The sequence below is a fragment of the Phodopus roborovskii genome, unplaced genomic scaffold (genome assembly GCF_943737965.1).
Source record: "Phodopus roborovskii unplaced genomic scaffold, PHOROB, whole genome shotgun sequence".
Lineage (NCBI taxonomy): Eukaryota > Metazoa > Chordata > Mammalia > Rodentia > Cricetidae > Phodopus > Phodopus roborovskii.
In genome coordinates this window covers 568,438-590,613 of record NW_026126515.1, presented here as the reverse complement: position 1 = coordinate 590,613, position 22,176 = coordinate 568,438, and the positions used below count along the sequence as shown (strand labels likewise).

General features: G+C 37.5%; 1 protein-coding gene across 12 annotated transcripts in view; it reads right to left on the bottom strand.

Moving 5' to 3' along the window:
- The window catches only part of Gphn (gephyrin), a 360,226-nt gene that overhangs the window by 11,222 nt on the left and 326,828 nt on the right, over nucleotides 1-22,176 (bottom strand). For all 12 annotated transcript variants that reach the window (XM_051196174.1, XM_051196176.1, XM_051196182.1 and 9 more), the window contains 3 exons: nucleotides 21,812-21,933; nucleotides 7,160-7,247; nucleotides 1,529-1,602 (listed from right to left, as the gene is read on the bottom strand). In XM_051196174.1, coding sequence (XP_051052131.1) covers nucleotides 1,529-1,602; nucleotides 7,160-7,247; nucleotides 21,812-21,933 — 284 coding nt within the window. The remainder of the gene's footprint in view (nucleotides 1-1,528; nucleotides 1,603-7,159; nucleotides 7,248-21,811; nucleotides 21,934-22,176) is intronic.

The window sequence follows — 22,176 nt, the reverse complement described above, 5'->3', positions numbered from 1 at the left end:
TGTGCATGCCAGGTGTCTGCCGAGGCCAGAAGAAAGTGTTAGGTTCTCCTAGAGCCAGATTTACAGATGGCTGTGAGCTGCCATGTCGGTGTTGGGAACCCAAGGTCCTCTGTAAGAACAGCGAGTGCCCTTAATGGCTGAACCATTCTTCTAGCCCCTTTAGGGCTTAATCTTAGCTTTGTACTAAATGAGGTTAAATTTTGAAGGAAGTCTAATCTTTGTCTTAGAAGTGGAACCACTACTGAAAAAAACCTTGGGGATGTCAGGAAAGCAGGCTGATACTTGTTATTTGGGGAATTGGGTTCAAAAACATGCTTTATTTCCCACAGCTTACAACAATATTAAGTTTCCTTGCCACTCTTTCTGATGGTTCATGTGAGTCCCTATCAGAGTATACATCTAAGCTAAAGCATCATTACTGTTTTCTGTGACATTTTGGACATGTGCCATAATACTCTTCTATACAGTGAAGTATGAACAGGTACTCAGAGCACCAAATGTGTTTTATTAACATTACTATTGGGCATTCTTAGAGGATTTACAGTCTAGGACTTCTCCACTAGTTCTTTCTTGAGGGTTATTTGGATTTAGGAAATATGAAAATCTTCCTGTATGGTTATTTTACTTTCATCTTGGAAAGAATGGGAGTCAAAGTTAAACACCATTATGAAGTATTTATGTGAAGCAATTGACTCTGGACCTGGGTCTTTACAGATAGTAGATAGAAACCCAAGGAAGAATTGTTCTATCTACTAGACAAGGAAAAGTAATCTAGTTTCTCCAACAAGTCAATAGCAGAAAGCAAAACCAAAATCAAAACCCACCAAGATCATCACCCCCTCCCCCAGACCCCAAATTTAATAACAAAAGTTTAGAGATTTAATCACTAAGTGCAAAATGAGTGAACTTTACTTGAATCCTAAATTAGAACAATTATTAAAAAGCATTCTCTATCTTGACATTTGGGAGACACTTATATTGACTAGGATATTAAGTAATATGAAAAAATTACTTTTGTTAGATAAGACAATATTATTGAATTTACATAGGTCAGTGTTCTTGTTCTGATTTAAGAGAATAACATGATGTCTAGAATTAACTTTAAAACAATCTGGCTCCACCACCCACGAAAGAGGTTGGGAAACTGACAAAGCTGATAGACATAAATGCATGCTGGTAGTTACTGACTTCGGTAATAGACATGTGTTTGGGTTCATTGTTCTACTCCCATGTAAACTATTTTTACAAAGAATGAAGGTGTAGTGAGAGAGAGAAAGGTACTAGACATGGTAATTAAACAGAAACAAAGTTAGAAAGTTGCTTTGCTTTGTTTATACCAAATTCAGATTCATAAGATGAAATCTTATTTCAAACTGGAACTGCACATATAATAAGGACTCTAGTACTAAAATATTTTCTTTATTAAAATGAGTAACACATAACAAAAGTATAAAAGCAAAGCATTTAAAACTTGACTAGTTAAAGCAATACAAATAACCTAATATATTAGATAAAATTATTTTCATACCCTGGCTTCATAAAAACCCTGCCAAAATGGATCTGAGCATGAAGATCAATGTCCAGCACCTGCTTGAGATAGTCCTGCAAATATTAAAAACAGTCACTTTATTTTCAAGCACTTTAGTATCAGACTTAACACATTAATAAAAATAAAATTGATTTATAATTGAAAAGAACATCTTTGCTATTTTAATGAAGTTGATATGCTTAATTCAACTAATCATTCCTCATTCATTTACTCATTTGCTAATTATTTTTTGGTGCTCTGTGTATGTAGAATATTAGTTGAGGCTCAAGGGGATATAACCCAAATAACAGAGAAACTTTCCCTGCCTTGTTAGAAGGTACATTGTAGAGCCAGAGTGGTACCATAATACCTGTAATCTAAGCACTTGAGAGGAGGAGGAAGGAGAATCACAAGTTCAAGGCCAGCCTCGGCTGGATAGTAATACTGTCTTACACACACACACACACACACACACACACACACACACACACACACACAGAGGGGGTAGAGAGAGAGAGAGAGAGAGAGAGAGAGAGAGAGAGAGAGAGAGAGAGAGAGAACCAGAATAACCATAGTGATGTTTTTACTTGATGGGATTTTGTCTTTGAGATAAAATTTTATGAGATAGAAAGACCATTAATAAAGAAGTTTTAAGAAGTTATGTTTGGTGTGGTAAGATGGTTACAACACTGGTACAAATGTTATGGGGTCACCAATTGCTTTCTAATTAGATTTAAGCCATGTCTCACTGGAGGAAACATATTCTAGCCAACAATCTATGGTTGCGGAGCTTTCCAGGCCCCAAAGTGAACCTACTATTATCTTTCTGTGTAGGAGTTAAGACCTTGGCTAAGAATTCACTTCCCCCTGCTGCCCTCAGGGCAGGCAGCTGTAACCGCAGGAAAACAAAACATGTTTTCTAAAGCAAAATGCTCCTTTGGTTTCTGCAACCCTGAAAGCGCCCTAACTGGTCCTTGGAACCTGAGATGACTAACTGACCCCCCTCTGCTTCCTCTCTTCCATCTGGTGCCAGGGTATAAAAGCCAGCCACCCCCCCACCGAGTAAAATAAAAGGAAAAAGAGCTTTCTTAACATCAAGCAAGAGTCCTGTGTTGTTAATCCCGACACCCTCCGCAGAGTCTCAGTACTCGGCCATGCAGGCACGGTATTTCTGTTAAATGAATATAGTATGAAAGTATTCTTTAATTTCATATTACCTTTAGATTGTTGCAACTATCAGGCCTCATTAGAGGAGTTTCTTTGTGCAGTGAACAGTGGTTAATATAGACACTCAAACTGGTCCAAGTGCAGAGGACTGTCAACGGTGTGGGCAGCAACAGATGGACCATTTGTGGCACACCCACTTCCTAAGACTCAGGGACTACTGCAGAAGTGGGGGTGGAAAGGTTGTTTCAGAGTCAGAGGTCAGGAAGGACAGAAGTGATACAGTACCCTCTGCACATGACATGAAGGGTGTACTCATGAACTCACAGATGTTGTAGCTCTGTAACCAGGCTGGCCTCAAACTCACAAAGATCCACCTGCCTCTGTTTCCTGAGTGCTGGGATTAAAAGTGTGTGCCACCACTGCCCGGCTTCCATGTTAGTTTTTGAGTAGGGTTTACCACTGACCTTGGAGCTCACTGATGTGGGACCCTATCCTCCAGTCTCTGCTCCACAGCTCTGTTATTACAGTATGTGCTGTTGGACTTTTATTTGTGTGTTGGAGCTCTGAATTTAGGTCCTCATGCCTGTGTTAGAAGCACCTTATTGATTGAGCCTCTCTCCACCAACTGCATCTTTGATATTAACTAATATTTTCCTACAATATGAAAATGATTTTCATGTAATTTTTGAGTCTGGATTTATACTTATTTTGTTTCTGATTAAAGGAACACAACAAAAAACAAAGATCCCTTACTTATGAGTGAGTGAAGCATCCTAAACATGTTACTTATAAGCATATTTAAAAGATTTATTTATTTGGGGCTAGAGATATGGCTCAGTGGTTAAAAGCACTGACTGTTCTTCCAGAGGTCCTGAGTTCAATTCCCGGAAACCACACGGTGGCTCACAACCATCTATAATGAGATCTGGTGCCCTCTTCTGGCATGCAAGCAGAAGACTGTATACATAATTTATTTATATTTTATGTGTATGAATGTCTTGCTTGCATTATATTTGTGTGCCTGGTGCCTGTGGAGGCCAGAAGAGGGTATGAGAGTCTCTGGAAATATAGTTAACACTTTTGTGCATCACCATGGGTCCTTTGGAGGAGTAGCCAGTTTTTCTGATACACAGATAGAATTCTCTCCAGCCCCCATGCTCATTTTCAGGTACTTTTTGTTGTTGATTTGAAAAATTCAGTCTTAAATTTAAGAGAAATAAAATTTTATAATAGTTTTATATTTTAAATTACCTTGAAAGTTCCTAGGGAACCTTTAGAAGACCACAGATTGGTTCTCAAATTGAATAAGACAAGATAGTGGAAAGAGTTGGGCTTGTTTGATGTACTGTTCTTTTAAGAGTTTCATGGGAGGAGCTGCCATGTCTGATAAGAGATGCCCAGCTGGCCCTAGGTTAGATTCCTATAGGTAAATTGGTACTAACACAATTATATCAGCAACTGTGATGGTCAAGACTTACATCAGTTTAATTGGACTGATAAATTCCTAGAAACTTAAACATCTCAGGCAGTATTTGTGAGGTTGTTTTCACAAAGGATTCACTAAGTGAGAGAAATTGTGATTTGAAATGGAGTATTACTAGAAAGAATAAAGGGAAGAAGAGTCAGTCCAGTGGTATAGATACCTCTCTCTGCTTCCTGGTCAGCGAGAGACATGGGGGAGGGCCTAGGCCCAACCCCAAATGACTTGACAGATTTTGATGATTACTCCTGGAAGGCCTCACCCTCCCTAGGGAGTGGATGAGGGAAGGGATGGGGGGTGTTGGTGGGGGGTATGGGAAGATGGGAGGGAGAGGGAACTGGAATTGATAGGTAAACTATTTTAAATTTACATTAAATAATAAAAAAGAAATCAAAGACTTCCTATAATTCAGTGAAAATGAATGCACAGCCCAAACTTATGGGACACAATGAAAGTGGTACCAAGAGGAAAGTTCATAGCATCAAGTGCCTACATTGGAGAAATTTCACACCAGTGACAGCACACCCGAAAGCCTAGAACAAAAAGAAGCAAACTCACCCAAAAGGAGCGGACAACAAGAAATAATCAAACTGAGGGCTGAAATAAATAAAATAGAAAAAAAAAGCACAATACAAAGAATCAATGAAACAAAGAGTTGATTCTTTGAGAAAAATCAACAAATAGACAAATCCTTATCCAAACTCACTAAAAGGCAGAGAGAGAATATCCAAATTGACAAAATCAGATAACAACAAACACTGAGGAAATGCAGACAGTCGTGAGGTCAAACTTCAAAGACCTATACTCCACAAAATTGGAAAATCTAAAAGAAATGGAAAAATTTGTTGACAGATACCACAAACAAAAATTAAATCAAGATCAGATAAACAATTTAAACAGACTTATAACTCATAAGGAAATAGAGGCAGTCATTAAAAGTCTCCCAGCCAAGAAAATCTCAGGGTCAGATGGTTTTACCACAGAATTTTACCACACTTCCAAAGAACAAATACCAGTATTCTTCAAATTATTCTACAAAATAGAAACAGAACATTGTCAAATACTTTTTATGAAGCCACAACTGTGATAATGAAACCTCACAAAGACTCAACAAAGAAAGAATTATAGACCAATTTCCCTCATGAACATGGATGCAAAAATACTCAATAAAATACTGGCAAATCAAATACACGAACACATCAAAAAGATCATCCGCCATGACCAAGTGAGCTTTGTCCCAGAGATGCAGAGATGGTTCAACATATGAGAATTTGTCAATGTAATCTCCCATTATAAACAAACTGAAAGGAACACACACACACACACACACACACACACACACACACACACACACACACACACAAACATCACTAGATGTTTGTGTGTGTGTGTGGGTGACCTTCATAATAAAAGTCTTGGAGAGATCAGGGATACAAGGAACACACATAAATATAATAAAAGCAATATATGGCAAGAAGCTGGCAAGCAACGTCAAATTAATTGGAGAGAAACTCAAAGCAACTCCACTAAAGCATGACAAGGCTATCCACTCTCTCTGTATCTATTCATTATAGTACTCAAAGTTCTATCTAGGGCAATAAGACAACAAAAGGAGACGACATCAGAAGATGGAAAAATCTTCCATGCTCATGGAAGGTAGCATTAACATAGTAAAAATGGCCATCTTACTAAAAGCAATCTACAGATTCAATACAATCCCCATCAAAATTCCAACACAATTCTTTACAGAGCTTGAAAGATCAATACTCAACTTCATATAGAAAAACAAAAAAATCCAGGAGAGCTAAACCACTCCTGCACAACAAAAGAACTACTGGAGGTATCACTATCCCTGATCTCAAGATCTACTACAGAGCTATAGTAATAAGCCAGAGGGGTCAGGGGCATTGCAGGAAACCCCACAGAAACTCCTAGCCTGGCTCATGGGAACTCAGAGTCTGAACCAACAATCAGGGGGCCTGCATGGCCCTCTGCATATATGTGACAGTTGTGTAGCTTAGTCTATGTGTGGGAGTCCTGGCAATGGGAACAGGGGATAGTCTCAAATGCTTTGGCTGGCTCTTGGGAACCTATTCCTCAAGATGGATTGACATGCCCAGCCTTAATACAGGGGGAAGTGCTTGATCTTATGGAAGCTTGATATGCCATACTTTGCTGATACCTATGGAAGGTCTGCCCCATTCTGAGCAAATACAGAGTAAGGGTGAATTGGGGGTGGTGGGATAAAGGATAAAAGTGAATAAAGGGAGGTGGGGGAAGGGAATGGAAGGAGATACTTTGGTTGGGATATAAAACAAATAAATTATTAAAAATGAAAGAAACTATGGTGGGTGAGATGGTTTCATCTGGGAGGTCATATTCAAATTGGAGAAAGATGGATCTTTATCTTGGGCATAAATGTAACATATAAAGGAAGTCCTAATGTTGTAAAAGTAAATGAAAAACAAATGTCTCCAAGGAAAGAAAAAAAGAGTCTACAATTTGGGACCTTTTCCAAGCTGCTCCTGATGTAAGCACCCTGACTTAGCTTTCTTTGAGAGAGATCAGCACTTTCTCAAGCCTTCATGCTTTCAGCTTTGTGGGTTCTGATTATGAATACCAGATGCTTACTTGATGTAGTTAGCATTAACTGTCATCTTGACACAGCCTTGGATCACCTGGAAAATGAGACTCAATTGTCTTTCTCAGGTTGATCTTTGGGGATTTCTGTGAGGGACTGTTTTAATTATTAGTTGATGTAGAAGAGCCCACCCACAAGTGCTTCTGCTTTAAATTTCTGCTTGAGTTCCTGCCCCCATTTCCCTGAATGATGGCTGGAAGTGTAAGCTATTAAACTATTTCTTTTTCCATTTTGCTTTGGGTCAGAGTGTTCTATGACAGAAGTAGAAATAAAATCAAAACATCAAAGCAAATTAGTGGACCATAGTAAAAACATTAATGTGACTAAATCTCACGAGCCGTACCTTTTCCCCCATCGATACACCTCCTGAGGTGATGATGACATCAGCACGGCTGATACCCTCATTCAAGGCATTGAGTAAGTCATCTGGGCTGGGAAAATAAAGAAGAATATGTTAACATAAAAAGGAAATATACAGCATTAACTGAAACCTAAATACTTTATAAATCTCAAGTTTACATTATTGTGAGTACAATAATGAGCTATGTTAAGTGAGCATCAAATGGGTCTTTAAAATTAAGAGTGTTAAGTATTAATGTAGAAAAAGGACCTTTGTAAAATGCTGAAGTAGTGGCTATTGGCGCTTTCTTTCACAGAGCTGTTCATTCAAACAATGCAGTATAATGAAGAGTTGATTTCAAAAGGCTATAAGGTAGGCAGAATAGGAGGGCACTGAAGTTGACAGGCATAGTGAGATATTCAAGGTAACCATTTTTAAGCTATTTTTTAAATGACCATAATATTCATATTGTGAAAGACACATTCTTCATAGTTATACCTTCAGATAAAAACTGACTTTATCTAAATATATAAATTTTATTTGAATATTCAAAATATTGAAGGGTCAAGTGTGATGGCTTATGCCTGTAATCCCAGCATTTGGCTGTTGAAGCAGGAAGTTTGTGTCAAGTTCTAGGATACTCTGAGCTAGAGTGAGGTCCTATTTCATCTTTCACCCCATGAAAGAAAAAAAATTATACTTAAAACATGAATTATTTTCTCACCATTGTCACTATAGGGATTCTTTATTAAGAAGATTAATTTTCTAATTTCCCTTAGCTTAAACAGACACATTTTTTTTTTCTGTTGTTTTTTTCCAGACAGAGTTTCCCTGTGTAGCCCTGGTTGTCCTGGAACTTACCTTGATATCAGAGATCTACCTGTCTCTGCCTCCCAAGGTGCTGGGATTGAAGGTGTGCACCACCACTGCCTGGTCCCAGACATGTATTTTAAAAACGGCTATCTTCCTTCATGAACACATGTGTTTTCAATTAAATTTGTATGATAATTACTTACCCTTTTGGGATAATCCTAAATACTCAATTTGCTCACTTCTTACCCATTTTTTCTTAAATTATTGAGTACCTATCTATTGTTCTTTTAGGGTACTAATGCTACATGAAAACATTATAAAAAGAGTTACTTTACATTCATAGCATTGAATGTACCAGATAACAGAAATTAGAGCTATTAACTGAAGGCCTAGTACCCTGAAGTTCAGTTTTAGATAAAAACTCATTACTGAAATGAACCTAAACAAAAACAGTGGGTGTTCCTCATTCTATCTGTAAAATGAGGGCAATGACCTCAGTCCTTTCCACCATTCATATTCATTCACACTGGTTCTAAGCACTTGGGGCTAGCTAGGACCCAGTTCAGCTGTAAAATGTACCACTCTTAAATTTATCCAGGTATCTACTTAAAATATTAAGACTTTCCTATCTCAAAAGGCTGGGGACAACCACCCTTCACAACTAAATAGTCCAGGAAACAAAAAGTCTTTCAATATAGAAGACTGGTACAGCTGGCTACTGGTGCTCTGTTAATTCAAGTTTTCAGGTTTCTTCGTCAATATCACTTGTGATCCTCTTTCCTACTATCACACCATGTCTAACAGTTCTAAATTGCTCTAGAAATTCCTTGAGTCCTGAGTGTGAAAAGGACCCTTAGAAGGGCAAAAGAAAATACCAAAAATAGAAATGCCTAATATAATAAAGACACAAAATGGGTAGCAGATGGATAAATGCAACAATGAGAACAGTTCCCAGGGAAATAAAAATGCTGGAAGACTAGACAGTGATAACAGTAACAGTGACAATATACAAAATATATAAATTGATACTTAATTACAACAATAAAAAGGTGTTCTAAAGCAGTGAACATAGCTGGGAAGTGTAGTTCAGTAGTAGAACACTTCCCAATTATGTCCAAAGCCCAGAACTGTAAGAAAAAATACAAAACTCGCAAGCCAAAGTGACAAAACCCAATGAAATAACCAGGACCTTGAGCTACATAATGAATTTCAAGCCTGCATTGGTAACATATTGAGATCTTCCCACAAGAACAATTGTACAACCAAACATACAAAACATACGCTGTTAAAAATGTAAAATATACAGAGGGATATACGAATACTTTTGTTAAAGACTCAGTTTGTGGCCTAGAAGATTAAGTGGTAGAAATAGATTTAGGCATTGTAAAACTGAATAAGGAGGGAGAAGCCACGGAAGAAATAACAAGAAACTTAGAGAACAGAACAAGATGCTGACACAAAGACAAAAGGAATCTTATTGGGGAAGGAACAAACTGAGAGAAGGAATAATTTATCTATTTAGAAAATAATGGGCACAGAAATTTAAAAGGCCTACAAATTCCATTTACAGCTAATGAAAAAACATACATGTAAGCACATTCTAGTAAAAATTTGGCAATTTTAAGGACAATTTAAAGTATTTATACAGAAAGAATTAATTACTAACAAATGAAACATACTTTTGACTTACACCTGTTTTCTATAATACTCTAAAATAGAAAACAATAAATAACTAATATATCTCTGAGACAAGTGTATGCAATGCTGGAGCCTACATCAAGCCATTGGGATGAAAAAAAAAAAAAAAAAAAAAAAAAAAAAGAAAGAAAGAAAGAAAGAAAAAAGGTAAAAACACAAATATTCAGATAACATAAGTAATATTCTGGAGAAGTGATAGTAAATGAAAAATGGAGTAAAATAGAGGACTCTGGTAGAAGAAGCTAGAATAGAGTTGAGTAGTGCATACATATCCATCTATTCATATATATCTAAAAATACATAGCTAAAATGAAATGGAAAATGAGTGAATAAACTTGAGAGTTATTTTTCTGTTAAATATACACTTAAATTATAGTAATTTACTGAAGAAAATTCAGTGAATCTGTTGGCCCTGTTACTTGTTTCTTATCAGCTAGCTCTGCCTTAATTATTAACCCATTTTTATGGTATAGATATGAATATTTCATTTTGGAATGGATTTTCATTTATTGATAAAATTTAAGGCCAATGTTGTGATATGTATATTTCTCTTCTTGTTTATGTATTGTGTTTATATAGCTCATTTAAAAATGTAATGTATAATTTAGTACAGATTTTACATAGTTACCTATAATAGTCAAAACTTATAGCTAGGTGAGTTAGATTTTCAAGATACACAGAGATGTATTTGAGATAGATAGGCATTCTTCAAACCTTTCAAAGACCTACAGAATATGGCATTTAAAATGGTTTAGGGTTTTCGTGACAATGAGACATAATTGCTCTTGTCAATACCACCTGCACCAGAAAGGAAGATGGACATTGAAGAAACTCGTTATGGAGTTTGCTTCCAATATGGCAAGACTAGCCATTTGGACAAGATACTGCTCTTGTCTGGACTGTTTGACTTTATGATGTATAAACTGGACATGCAGGACCCACAGGAAAGTGACTCCTGATTCACGATGGACATTGCTACAGAGTTCCTGCTTCATGGAAGAGTCTACGAGAAAGCTGCAGGACACAGAGAAAAGTGACTGACAAACTGCCAATACAAGAAGACAGTTTAAAGTTTCCTGCTTTGCAGAAGAGTCTGCCAGACACACTATGGCCTATGTGCTGAAGATGGAAGATTACAGAAGAACTTCAGGTGACTGACAAGGCAAGATGTCTCTGTCATTTCTACTATCCTTCTGTGGTCTTTGAAGGAGTTGAAGACAGATAGTTATGGTTATAGTTTTCCTTAGTTAGGATTCAATGATAAGGTACATATAGGACTTAGACTCACAAGATAAAATAGATGATGGAATATTTTCTTAAATCTTACTAAATGTTAATGGACTAAATATTGTTAACTGTGATTCTTATTGGATAACTGTTATGTGATATATTTTACAATGTTAAGGTTAAAACGCTTTTTATTTAGACAGAAAAGAGGAGATGATGGGAGATGTCATTCTGTATATGTTTCTCATACTGGTTAATAATAAAGCACTGTTGGCCAATAGGAAAGGAAGAAAGGAGGGACTAGGAGACAAGGAGGAAATAGGAAGTAGTAAGGAGGAGTCAAGATGGAGAGTCAGGAGAGAGCTGGACGCCAACCGCCTCCCCGGTAAGAGAAGGCCATGTAAAAATACATAGATCAGCAAAAATGGGTTAATAATTAAGGCAGAGCTAGCTGATAAGAAACAAGTAACAGGGCCAACAGCATTGTATCAAATACAGAGTCTCAGTGTGTTATTTGGGGCTGGCTTGGTGGCAGGACAAGACCAGGCGGCGGGGGGAAAACCCGTACTCGTTACATGAATCTAGAAAATTTATGACATTTAGTAAAATATCCCTGAACTGAGAAGTCAGGAGAATGGGAAAAGTAAAAGTATTCTAAAGCTCTCATCTGATTGATATAGGTGAGCATGGAGGAAATGAGAATGTTTGTAGGAGGGATTCAGTGTCTCCCCTTATATAATAGTGAGTAAAAATATATTTACTACGAGGACCACTATCTGGAAGGAAAACAGAAAGGGTACTAAATAGCATAGCTTCCAAAATAATAAAGGATAAAAAAGAGCAAATGGTATCTGGAGCCAAGCAAGAACAGAAAAAAAAAAAAAAATCCGGGTAATCATTTATGCAAAGTTTGTACTAAAGCAAACAATAATCCAAGTATATGCAAGATAGGACTTTAAATTTGAAGCTCAAATTCTATTTTATTGTTAATTATAAGGAAAATACTTCAAGAGGCCAAAGATTGAAAATAACTGGGAGACAATATTTCATAAGGTAAATGTAAATAAGCAAAACTGCAGGCAGGGCAATGCCAACATCAAAGTTAGATAAAAACAAGTAAAGAACAGCAGACCGCACAAGTTACAGTAAAAACTGGATGGAGAAAGATGTCAGTGTATATAACTAACTGTCCTATTACAAGTTCTTGTTTTATCCAAGCTCAGTGACTACCCTGCCAAATCTGTGCACATGGTAGGCTCTCAGTAAATGTGCCAGATTAATGTTGGTTTTTAAATCAATCTCTCTACAATAGCTTTGGGAATAAACAATTATAATGATATTACAGCAAATAATAGTGTCCGAGAATGAAAGAGAACATACCATTTAATATTTTTATGATGATAAATGACATTTTTAGAGGGAAATAAGTAATATAAAATAGGATTGTGCAATAGAATATCTGGAAGGTCATTATATAAAAGGTGGAAGCAACTTATTTTAGAAGAAACAGAGATTTGGCTCAGTGTCATGGAAATACATCCACACTGTATAATAATATCTAAAAGGAAAATGTGCTGCCTCATAAGAAAGATTTTTCTTACTAAAATAAAACAAAAACATGAATAGCTGGAAGAGGTTTTCTTTAACATTCTCCATTGAGTTAAAGACTGGACTGGGTAACATTAGGGGTTACTCTTAATTCTAAGACATTCTGAGTCAGCCGAGTGTGATGGCACACGCCTTTAATCCTAGCACTCAGGAGGCAGAGGCAGACGAATCTGAGTTTGAGGCAAGCCTGGACTACAGAGTGAGTTCCAGGACAGCCAGGGCCACACAAAGAAACGGAGGAAGAAGAGGAGACAGAAGAAGAACAACAACAACAACAAAAAAAAAAAAAACCATCAGAAAACCAACAGACCTGTCTAGCTATGACATCTACGAAACACATCAATGACCAGCATGGCTTGATAACCCGGAGAGGGCAATAGCGACATACATACCCTGACTGTAACCAACAGCTCTCTAATTCCAAGACTGGTATTACAAAAGAGGCTAAATTATTCAGGGCTAGTGAATTCATTGTTATTAGAGGAAAATCTACAATGACTAATTTACTAAACCATTACAATCCCTAACAATTCATAAATACTTGTCCTTTTACCCACAGATCAGTGTAGTCTTTACCCCTCATTAAAGAAACTTCTCTTTGCAGCTAATGGAGACCATTACAGAAAACTAAAACCAATCAAAATACAGAATTGTGGAGCCCAGTCCCATAGGATACATCTGCACAACACTTCCACACTTACGGTTCAGGGAACATTGTGGAAGAGGGGACAGGAAGATTGTAAGAGCCAAAATACCAGGGATTTTGCCACGAGATTGTCTCTTAGTAACATCAGAAGCTACATCCATCAAGTCTCACAAAAGTGATTGCCCAAATGTGAGCTGAAGAGGGATGACACCAAGGATCCCAAAGTCATTATCATCCAGGCAAATGCAAACCTGGCCCCACCCCTTGGGGACCTGGCAGAGGGATCACCCCTGCACTCATGGTAGGAAGTATCCTGTCTCTATACAAAGGTACAAAGGTCCCTTTTAGAGACAAGCTCCGCCTACTCCCATCCTCTTTCCCTCCCCCCCCTGTTGTTTTTCTGAGGAGGCAGGTCTCTCTGTCTCTCCCTCTGTTTTTTTCTCTCTTTTTCCTGTCTCCCTTCCTCTCTCTTACAATCTTCCCTTCCCCTAATAAACTTTCTACATAAGTCCTGCCTGATGGCATTGCGTATTTGTCCCTTGCCTACCATGGGATCCTTCCAAGGTCCCTGTCAAGCCTTATATTATAACAAAAGTGAATGGAGAAAAAGTTCACAAGGTCTCAACCTTAAACAAAGAACTACAGGCAACTGTATAAAGCTGGGAGTAGAAGAGAGGGTCTTCCCTAGGGAAGAGTACAATTGGTTGTCTATTGCCATATAGTCAGGCCTGAAAACATACATACAAGTAACGTTGTACAGGCTGAGCAGGTTATATTTAGGAATATATGTGTACATACATACATGCATGCAATAACAGTTAATGAAAAAAGAGGCCATGAATTTGAAGGAGAGTAGAGAGGAAGTAGATTGGAGGGTCTGGAAGAATGAAAAGGAACAGAGAAATGCTATACTTATAATATTAAGTGCTCAGAAAGTGAGTTATTATTTAAAAACATTTACTATCAAAATAGAAGAACATCATCTGCTAATTAATTATTTTTGTTTGTTAAATCAATAGCAAGTTGTATCATTTTAAGATGAATGAAGATGGCAGATGTGGGAAGTTCTAGGTTTTATGGATAAAGAAAAATATAGTAAATAAATATCTAAACAACAAAAACAATATGGGTCATTTACTAATTTCTTCAAAGAGCAAGAATAACTACAAGTATTTTCTGGGCATTAGTTCATATATGGCATAACACATGTACTACATATAGCTGTTATTTCTACTTTCTTTAGTTCTACTAGGTATTTTGGCACTATGGTGTTATAAAGAGAAAAGAAAAGATGGCCCAGCTTTGAAGTTAACTAGCTATTTCAGACATCATTTTAAAAATAAAGAAAATACCGGGTGTTGAGGTGCCTGCCTTTAATCTCAGCACTTTGGAGATAGGCAGGTAAATCTCTGTGACTTAGAGGCTAGCTTAGTCTACAGACACAGCCTAGTCTATGTTGATAATTTCTGAAAAATGTGCCAGTTTTATAAGAACACAATCTACTAATAACCCAACAGTCAGTCCAGCCACAGATACACAGTAAGACCTTATCAAAATTTAAGAAAATAACTAAGTAGTGATAATATATTAAAATAAAAATATATATAAGAAATGAAATATATGAGTGAGACATAATAATCTGAACTGGGTTGAGGGTCATTCAGAAAGTTTGTGAGGTTAGGGTAGTATCAGGTCCAAAAGAACCAGAACAAATGGCTAACTGTGGTACCTATTAGCATACCAAGTGCATGCTGGCCTCCAGGATCTCTCAGCTTCTCAAATACTTATTACAGAGTCCATGCTGGCATCTGGATCTTTTTATCCAACCCACACCCCTAAACATCTCCAGTTCCCTTCCCCCAGCTTTCATTCTCATATAACCCTGCCATTTTGGCCATGTACTCTTTGCACTCTGTCTTCCTCTCTTGGGCCTCTTCTCTCACTCTCCATCCCCCTCTCCTCTCATGGCAGGATCCTATAGCTGGCCATGTTTAGTCTAATACTTTCTCTTTCTGACCTGGCCTCTTCCAGATGTACTCTCCCTCTTATCTACAATAAAAATCTCCTCAATTATACCTTGGAATGGTCATGTCCTCACTCTATGTAGGTAGGAAATTTCTACAGGTATCAATCCTTGAAACAAACCACCAACTACAACAAGGCTTAAGGACTCAGAAAGGGAAAGGCAATGGCCTCTAAAGAAGTCTCCCATTGAGAGTGAGAGGACTATCTTAATTAAAAGCACGTCATTGTTAGTCTTTGTTAGTGAAGAGATAGAACAATCTGTTGATTCAAAATTTAAAAACTTTTTTGAGCAGAAAAGAGTTCATTTCATAAGAAGTAGGCAGTTCATAAAGAAGAACCAATTAAACTGAAATCCAAATTCTCCTCGTTGATTAGAGAAGTCCCATTTTAAGGACATTAGGGAAGCACTAAGAAGTTACAAGTGTTTGGTTCACAAATTGGAAGCTGTCAGACACTGGGCTTTACCCAAGTAATCCCTGTACTATTAAGTCTGTCTTGATAATTTCTGTGGAATGTGCCAGTTTTACAAGAACCCAATTTGCTATCTCAGTACTTGTTAATCTTCCACTTTGTGCTTTGATGTGAAGAGGAGGTTTATAAATTGGCAGCTGCAAGGTTGAAATCCAAACAGCAGTCTACAACAGAGCCAAGCAAACCAGCAGGATTTGAGTGGGGCAAGCTTCTATGAAGCCTTCTTTTCCAGAATGGGGGCATTTTACTTAATTACAGGGAGGAATTTAAGAAGCTGTGTTACTGGGTTGTGTCTTATGCTGAGGTAGAATAGTTAAAATCAGTTGTAAGAATGATGTGAACTCGATTAATACTGAACTTTATTCTTTAGAGTGATTTGTTTATTTACATGTATGAGTGTTTTGCCTGTGTGCATACCCCTGGGGCCTAAGAATGTCAGGAGAGAGCTTTGGATCTCTGGGAACTGGAGCCTGCTGTGAGCTTCCATGTGGGTGATAGGTGTTAGTTACCTCCTGGCAGCCTGCCTCTGTCAAAGAAGCAGTTACATCATCACCTGTGGCCAGCTGCCTTTACTTTCCATTCCATGTGCACCCCTCCTTAAAAGTGCCCACCAGGCACACTGGCATGCTTGCTCTCTTGCCTCTTGCTCCTCTCTTATCTCTCTTGCTTCTTGTCTTTCCTGACTCTTGTTTTTTTTCTCTGGTCTGGTCTGGTCTGTCTGTCTATCTGCCTCTCTCATACCCTACTCTGACTCAGTCTTTCACCCTCCCCCTATGAACATGCCACACTTGGCATGTTTGCTTAGTGGCAAACCTTGACAGGCCTGGAAGGTGCCTACCTCTTTCTTTTTCTATGCTTTCACTAGGACCCAAGCCTGGGCACTCTTCAAGAATAAAAGTACTCAACCACCAAGCATATTCTCCAATTCTGAACTTTATTTTTTTTTTCTGCAGTAGAATTTCTGCAATTGAATTATGTTTATTGCTTATTATATCGAAGAGATAAAATGAATAAGATTGTCTATTTAGGCCTCAGACAGCATCTCCCCAAATTTGAAGGTACTTTTAAAAATTCTTCTAAATAGCAATATACAGAAGTTTCCAGGTTGTATGGAAAGTTGTATAGGGAAAGATGGCTGTAATGTCCAATCCAGGAGATGTACCCTCACCAACTGCTGTGGACACAGTGACTACCAACACATACTTTGTCCTGTTATCCAAGAAGTTTACTACTATTTGTTGGAAAAATTCATTAATTCTTTAACTACTGTGTTTAGGCTATACATGATAGCAACTTTATGAGGAAATGAGAAAGAAAATACAAAAGTTGAAACTCACTATGTCCAAATGACCAATATTTCAACTAAGCTTTGGCCGCAATCCTGTATTACCTGGCATGGATGGCATTCAGTAACTCATGCTGGCTAATAGAATAAGAAGGCTGATTGGTTACTGAACCTGCCATGGCAAAAAAGAAAACTAGGACATCTGTTTTGCCTGAGCTTAACTAGTTTTATATTCTGGAAGGGAAGACAGGATTTGGGAGCCAATGATGTTAGGAATCAGGATAGAAAGCCAAGGGAGAGCCATAGGAAAACGTATTGGAGAGTGCACACAGGAAGAAGAGCTCCAAAAGCCAAGAAAGCAGTGATTACAAATGGAGGACAAGGGTGGGGAAATTGCAGGATGTAAAGTTGTGATAAAGAGACCCAATAGCTGTTGTTTTTTTAAAACATACTATTTGAATAAGGTCCAAATAAAGACGAATCAACACGGGTAGCAATGGTATTCTGTGCTATGCAACAGCCTTTACCATTTCTCCTGATTTCTTTCTTTTTAATCTATTTTTGAAACCCGAGTTTTAGAGCTGGAATGCTTGAAAGTACTTTTATTAGGCTATAATTCTTCAGTGCTAAGATATACATCTCTCTCACTTTTATATCTTTAACAGCAATTAACTTAAAGCTCACAGTGCATTCAGTGCATTTACTGCATTATTGCTACTTTCTGTGAACCATGGACCAGCAGACTCGAGTCAACTATAAGTTCCAGTGTTAGGTACAAAGGAAACTCCACTCCCCCCCAAATTCTGGTGCTCATTCTCCTCAAGCAAAGGAGCCATTTCCTGCTCACTGTCAGAAGGGACAAATGGCTATCTGTGGTGCCTATTGGCGTATATACTAATGCATGTGCTGGCTTCCAGGATCCCTTAGTATTTATCATAAGTACCTAGCTTTTCTCACCTCCTTCGTTAGCCTAAACTGCTCTGGCTCCACCCTCCAGCTTCTCATTCTTATAGCTCTGGTATTTCAGCTATGCTCCTCTCTCTTTAGTCTTCTTTTTGTTCTTCTCTTGCCCCTGTCTCTTGGCTGTTTCTCTCTTCCTCTCTGTTTCCCCCCTACTTCTTCCTTTTATGACTAACACCAGTCTGCTGCTCATTTTCAGTCTGGCTACCCTACCCTAATATCTACAATAAAAATCTTTCCTCCAGTCACACCTTGGGGCAGTCATGACCTCACTTTACACAGTTCAGAAAGGCGAAGTCTCAGCCCACTCTAGCTGATTCATTAAGTTCAGGTAGCTTATATCCATATACAATGCATGTTTTCTGGTGACTGACAGCACAATATCCCTCAGTCATTAGCTATCTGATACACTGCAGTCATTTTCTTCCCCTCTACAATAACGAATATATATATATCTTCTGCTGCTAGGGAAAAAAAAAAAAAAAAAAAAAAAAAAACTTTAACTGATTTGGGCAACTTTACCTTGAATGAAAAGTCTTTTAAAACCAAACCTCAGATTTATGTGTATTCTTTATACCCCAACCTTTTGCTCTAATTGGTCTGGCCAGTTATTGCAAATTTTATGCTTCATATTTGGATTAACATATCATCTTTTCCTATCCATATCCTACTAACTCTAAAAACCTTTATAAACTTGCTCTGACTACCTAAGCTTAGAGTTGCTAGAGCTCTTCTGATATATTTTTATCACATCCTCAAAATCATAGCAGAGTTGTGCATTATTAATTTCAAGAAATTTAGATTTCATTTCTGCTTCTGCACTAACTAGCTTTATAATATCAGATAAATTATTTAACATCTCTGGGTCTCAATATTAGACTTTTTAAAGAACAAAACAAAACCTTAAAAACTCCAATGTATTGTATCCTATACTATGTGAAAAAAATATAGAAAATATATTTTATTTATTTATTTTTTGAGACAGAGTTTCTCAGTATTGCTTTGGAGGCTGTCCTGGAACTAGCTCTCATACACCAGGCTGGCCCTGAACTCACAGAGGTCTGCCTGCCTTTGTCTCCTGAGTGCTGGGATTAAAGGTGTGCGCCACCACTGCCCAGTAGGAAATACATTTTAATATAAACTTATTATTTCTAAATGATCATTCAGAAATAAAATTAACTCTCAGGTATTTGAAGTTGTCTTCTTATAATTCTCACTTATTAACAACTCACCATATGTTTTTTTTTAAACAAAAGGTACACAAAACAAAGGCAAACTTTATAGGCTGAAGAAATGGTTTCACAATTAAGAGCACTGGCTGCTCTTCCAGAGGATTCCAGTCTGGTTCCTAGCACCCGCATACCAGCTCACAACCTGTCTTTAATTCCAGTCCTAGGGTCTGATGCCCTTGGCTTCCACAGCACTAGGCACACATGCTGTGCAGACATACATGGAAGCTAAACACCCATACAGATATAAACTAACTAACTAACTAACTAACTAACTAACTAACTAACTAACTAACTAACTGTCAAACTTTAGCTCAATTCAATTTAAACAGTTACAACAACTTATTCTTCTAGTTTATATTGGTTGTAAAAATCTAAAAATAACAAGAGCTGAAAAGTATAATCATACAGAATGTAAAAATCACACTTTTTTTTAATGACAAGAATATAAGGATTACTTTCTACCCTTATCCATATAGCTTAGCATGGTTCTGTGCTTGAAAGCATCCCTGAGCTGCTTCTCACCCAGGGTTCCTCCCATGTCTACTTGTTTCCTTGCTGAGTTTCTCTCAGAGGCTTCTGCATAACAATATTTGCTTTCATTAGAAAAGGGAATACATAGCAAAAGGAATGAAGAGTCAACCTACACAGAATATCAATAGCTGTACACTAAGTACCTTGTTTCCCTTGCTAAATTCCCAGTGCAGATTTCCATTAGAATAACTGTAAATTCTTTCCTCCCACATTCTACCTCTGAGTTCTAAACCATTCATTCTGGGCTTTTTTTTTTTTTTTAAATATAGCACTCTAAAACTGAAAAAGTCTATATTAGCAACACTCAAACAACAACCCTGTTCTCAGTTTTACATAAGGTATTGCCACCAAATAGAAGGACATACACTAGGAAGTGGCACATTTCTCTGAATTGTCTATACTGGCTTTATAGTTTGTTATTCTTGTTGTTTTCAATACATGCTTTGAGGTTAAATTCAAGTCAACATTATATTACCAGGAAATACCTATCACAAATTTAGTAAGGATTTTGCACAATTAAGTGTTAGGTCACAGACCCTGTCCCTGCCTCCCCTCTCCCATCTCAGTCCCCTCTTTCCACAGCTCTCTTGGTGTTATGCTGTGCTTTTGTTGTAGTCTCCCTCCTTGCATGGGGAACAAACTCAAATTATAACTTCACTTTCAGTGCCTTGTGACTTCTGGCACGTAGACTAGATTTATCCTCCCACCCAGAAAATTCTCTTTGTTCTTGGGATCTGAAGGAATGAAAAATCTGTGTCCCTTGAGGGCCCTGTCATGGCTTTGATGTTATCTTTCCTAATTGCTCTCCCACTTCAGGATCTTATCAGCCAGGAGCCTGTAAATCGCCTAACAGGGGACAATTCATTCCTTTTCCACAACCTGCTTTTTAAAAAGTTATTTTTATTAGTACACCAACATAAGAGCCTTTTAAAGGTGTTTTAGCTTTTATAGTAAGAGATAATGTTACCAAGTAACTAAGTACCTTAAAAAATAAAAAATAAGACCAAACCAAAGCCAAAAGACCCAAAGCTAATTGCTGTGGCCCAGACACTTGGGATGCTGACCTACAGGAATGGGAAGTTTGTGCTACATAGTGTATGGGCTCTCTTCTCTCTCTCTCTCTCTCTCTCTCTCTCTCTCTCTCTCTCTCTCTCTCTCTCTCTCTCTCTCTCAGAAAGAACTTTAAAAAGTTCCCATACAATTGATGTTTAAGGTTTGGACTGTGCTTATCTTGGGACGGGTTGGTAGCAGACCTCCTAGAACACCTTGTAAAATGATAGAGCAGAGCCTCTTCAAAAGCTCTCATCTTAAAGAAAGGATCATTGTGTGATGAGCTTTCTTCAGTGATCAGGCAGTGAGTGATAAAGGAGACAGTGATACTATGGATGACAGATACGTGGTATCCATCATTCCAGTGGGTTTTATCTTTACCAGGTTAATGTTTAATTATTAAAGCAGTGACACTTCTTGAGAACAGGAATTTGTGCCTTGTGAAAAGGGTTAAGAAGTAGTGTTGCTTAGTAGTGGGATGTCCAAAAAAGAGACTTTTTCTTTTCTTTTTTTAATGATGAGACACACCACTGGAAACCATCAGAAAACATTTACTGAAGATCTGCACCAACTTGGTAGGTTCGGGCAATGTATTCTTAAAGATTGGCAGGTATAGTCAATGCACCTCCTTTGCAATTACTTAGGTGAAGCTGGAAGAAATATGGGTTACACAAGGATACAAAATTAATGTACAAACCCACAGGAAACAACTGTGCTTAAATGTCAATCAGGTAATACTAGTTTTGACAGTCTCTCCTAGGCCTCTCACCTGTGTTTCCAACATCTTTCTTGAAATAAAAGTGTAAAAAGCAATGACATCATCACCTTTATTTCTACTTGGATAAAGCCAATTACATGAAAAACATATCTCAATTTAACACACCACATCAAAATAAAATATTTTTCCTTTTCCTAATACCCATTCCAAGAAAGTCTTTATTCCTAAAGTTCATATGCACCTCTATAATCCTTAGGCTTCTAAAGAATGTGACTGACAAAAATCACATAGTTTAATCTGTCTCTTTAGCACCAACTCCATCTACTCCAGTAATCTAAATTTTCATATCTCAGAATAAACAACTTTTTTTTTTTTTAAATACTATACTTACTTGTCTCCCACAATTCCCAGGTTGATTGTGGGGTAACCATGTTCCTGAATTGTTGCTAGAAGTGTTGACCGATTGCTGTCTCGAATCTTTCCTGGCAAGAGGTCATCTTCAGGATTTAGCAGCTACAAAGTCAAAAAACCATCACTAATTATTTTCTTAGGTAATGCTGCCTATTCTAATAGGTAATGCTGCCTATTCTAATGGAAGAAATTAGATGTGAATAAGTTTAGCATTTGGGCATCTATGACAGTACCTGGCATGTAGAAGTTACATGCTCAAAGGAAATTTGAATAAATATTGTAAGTAAAGGAGAATGGTAGCTGAACAGTGAGTCCAATTTCATACTAGCTTTTTACCTATAATTT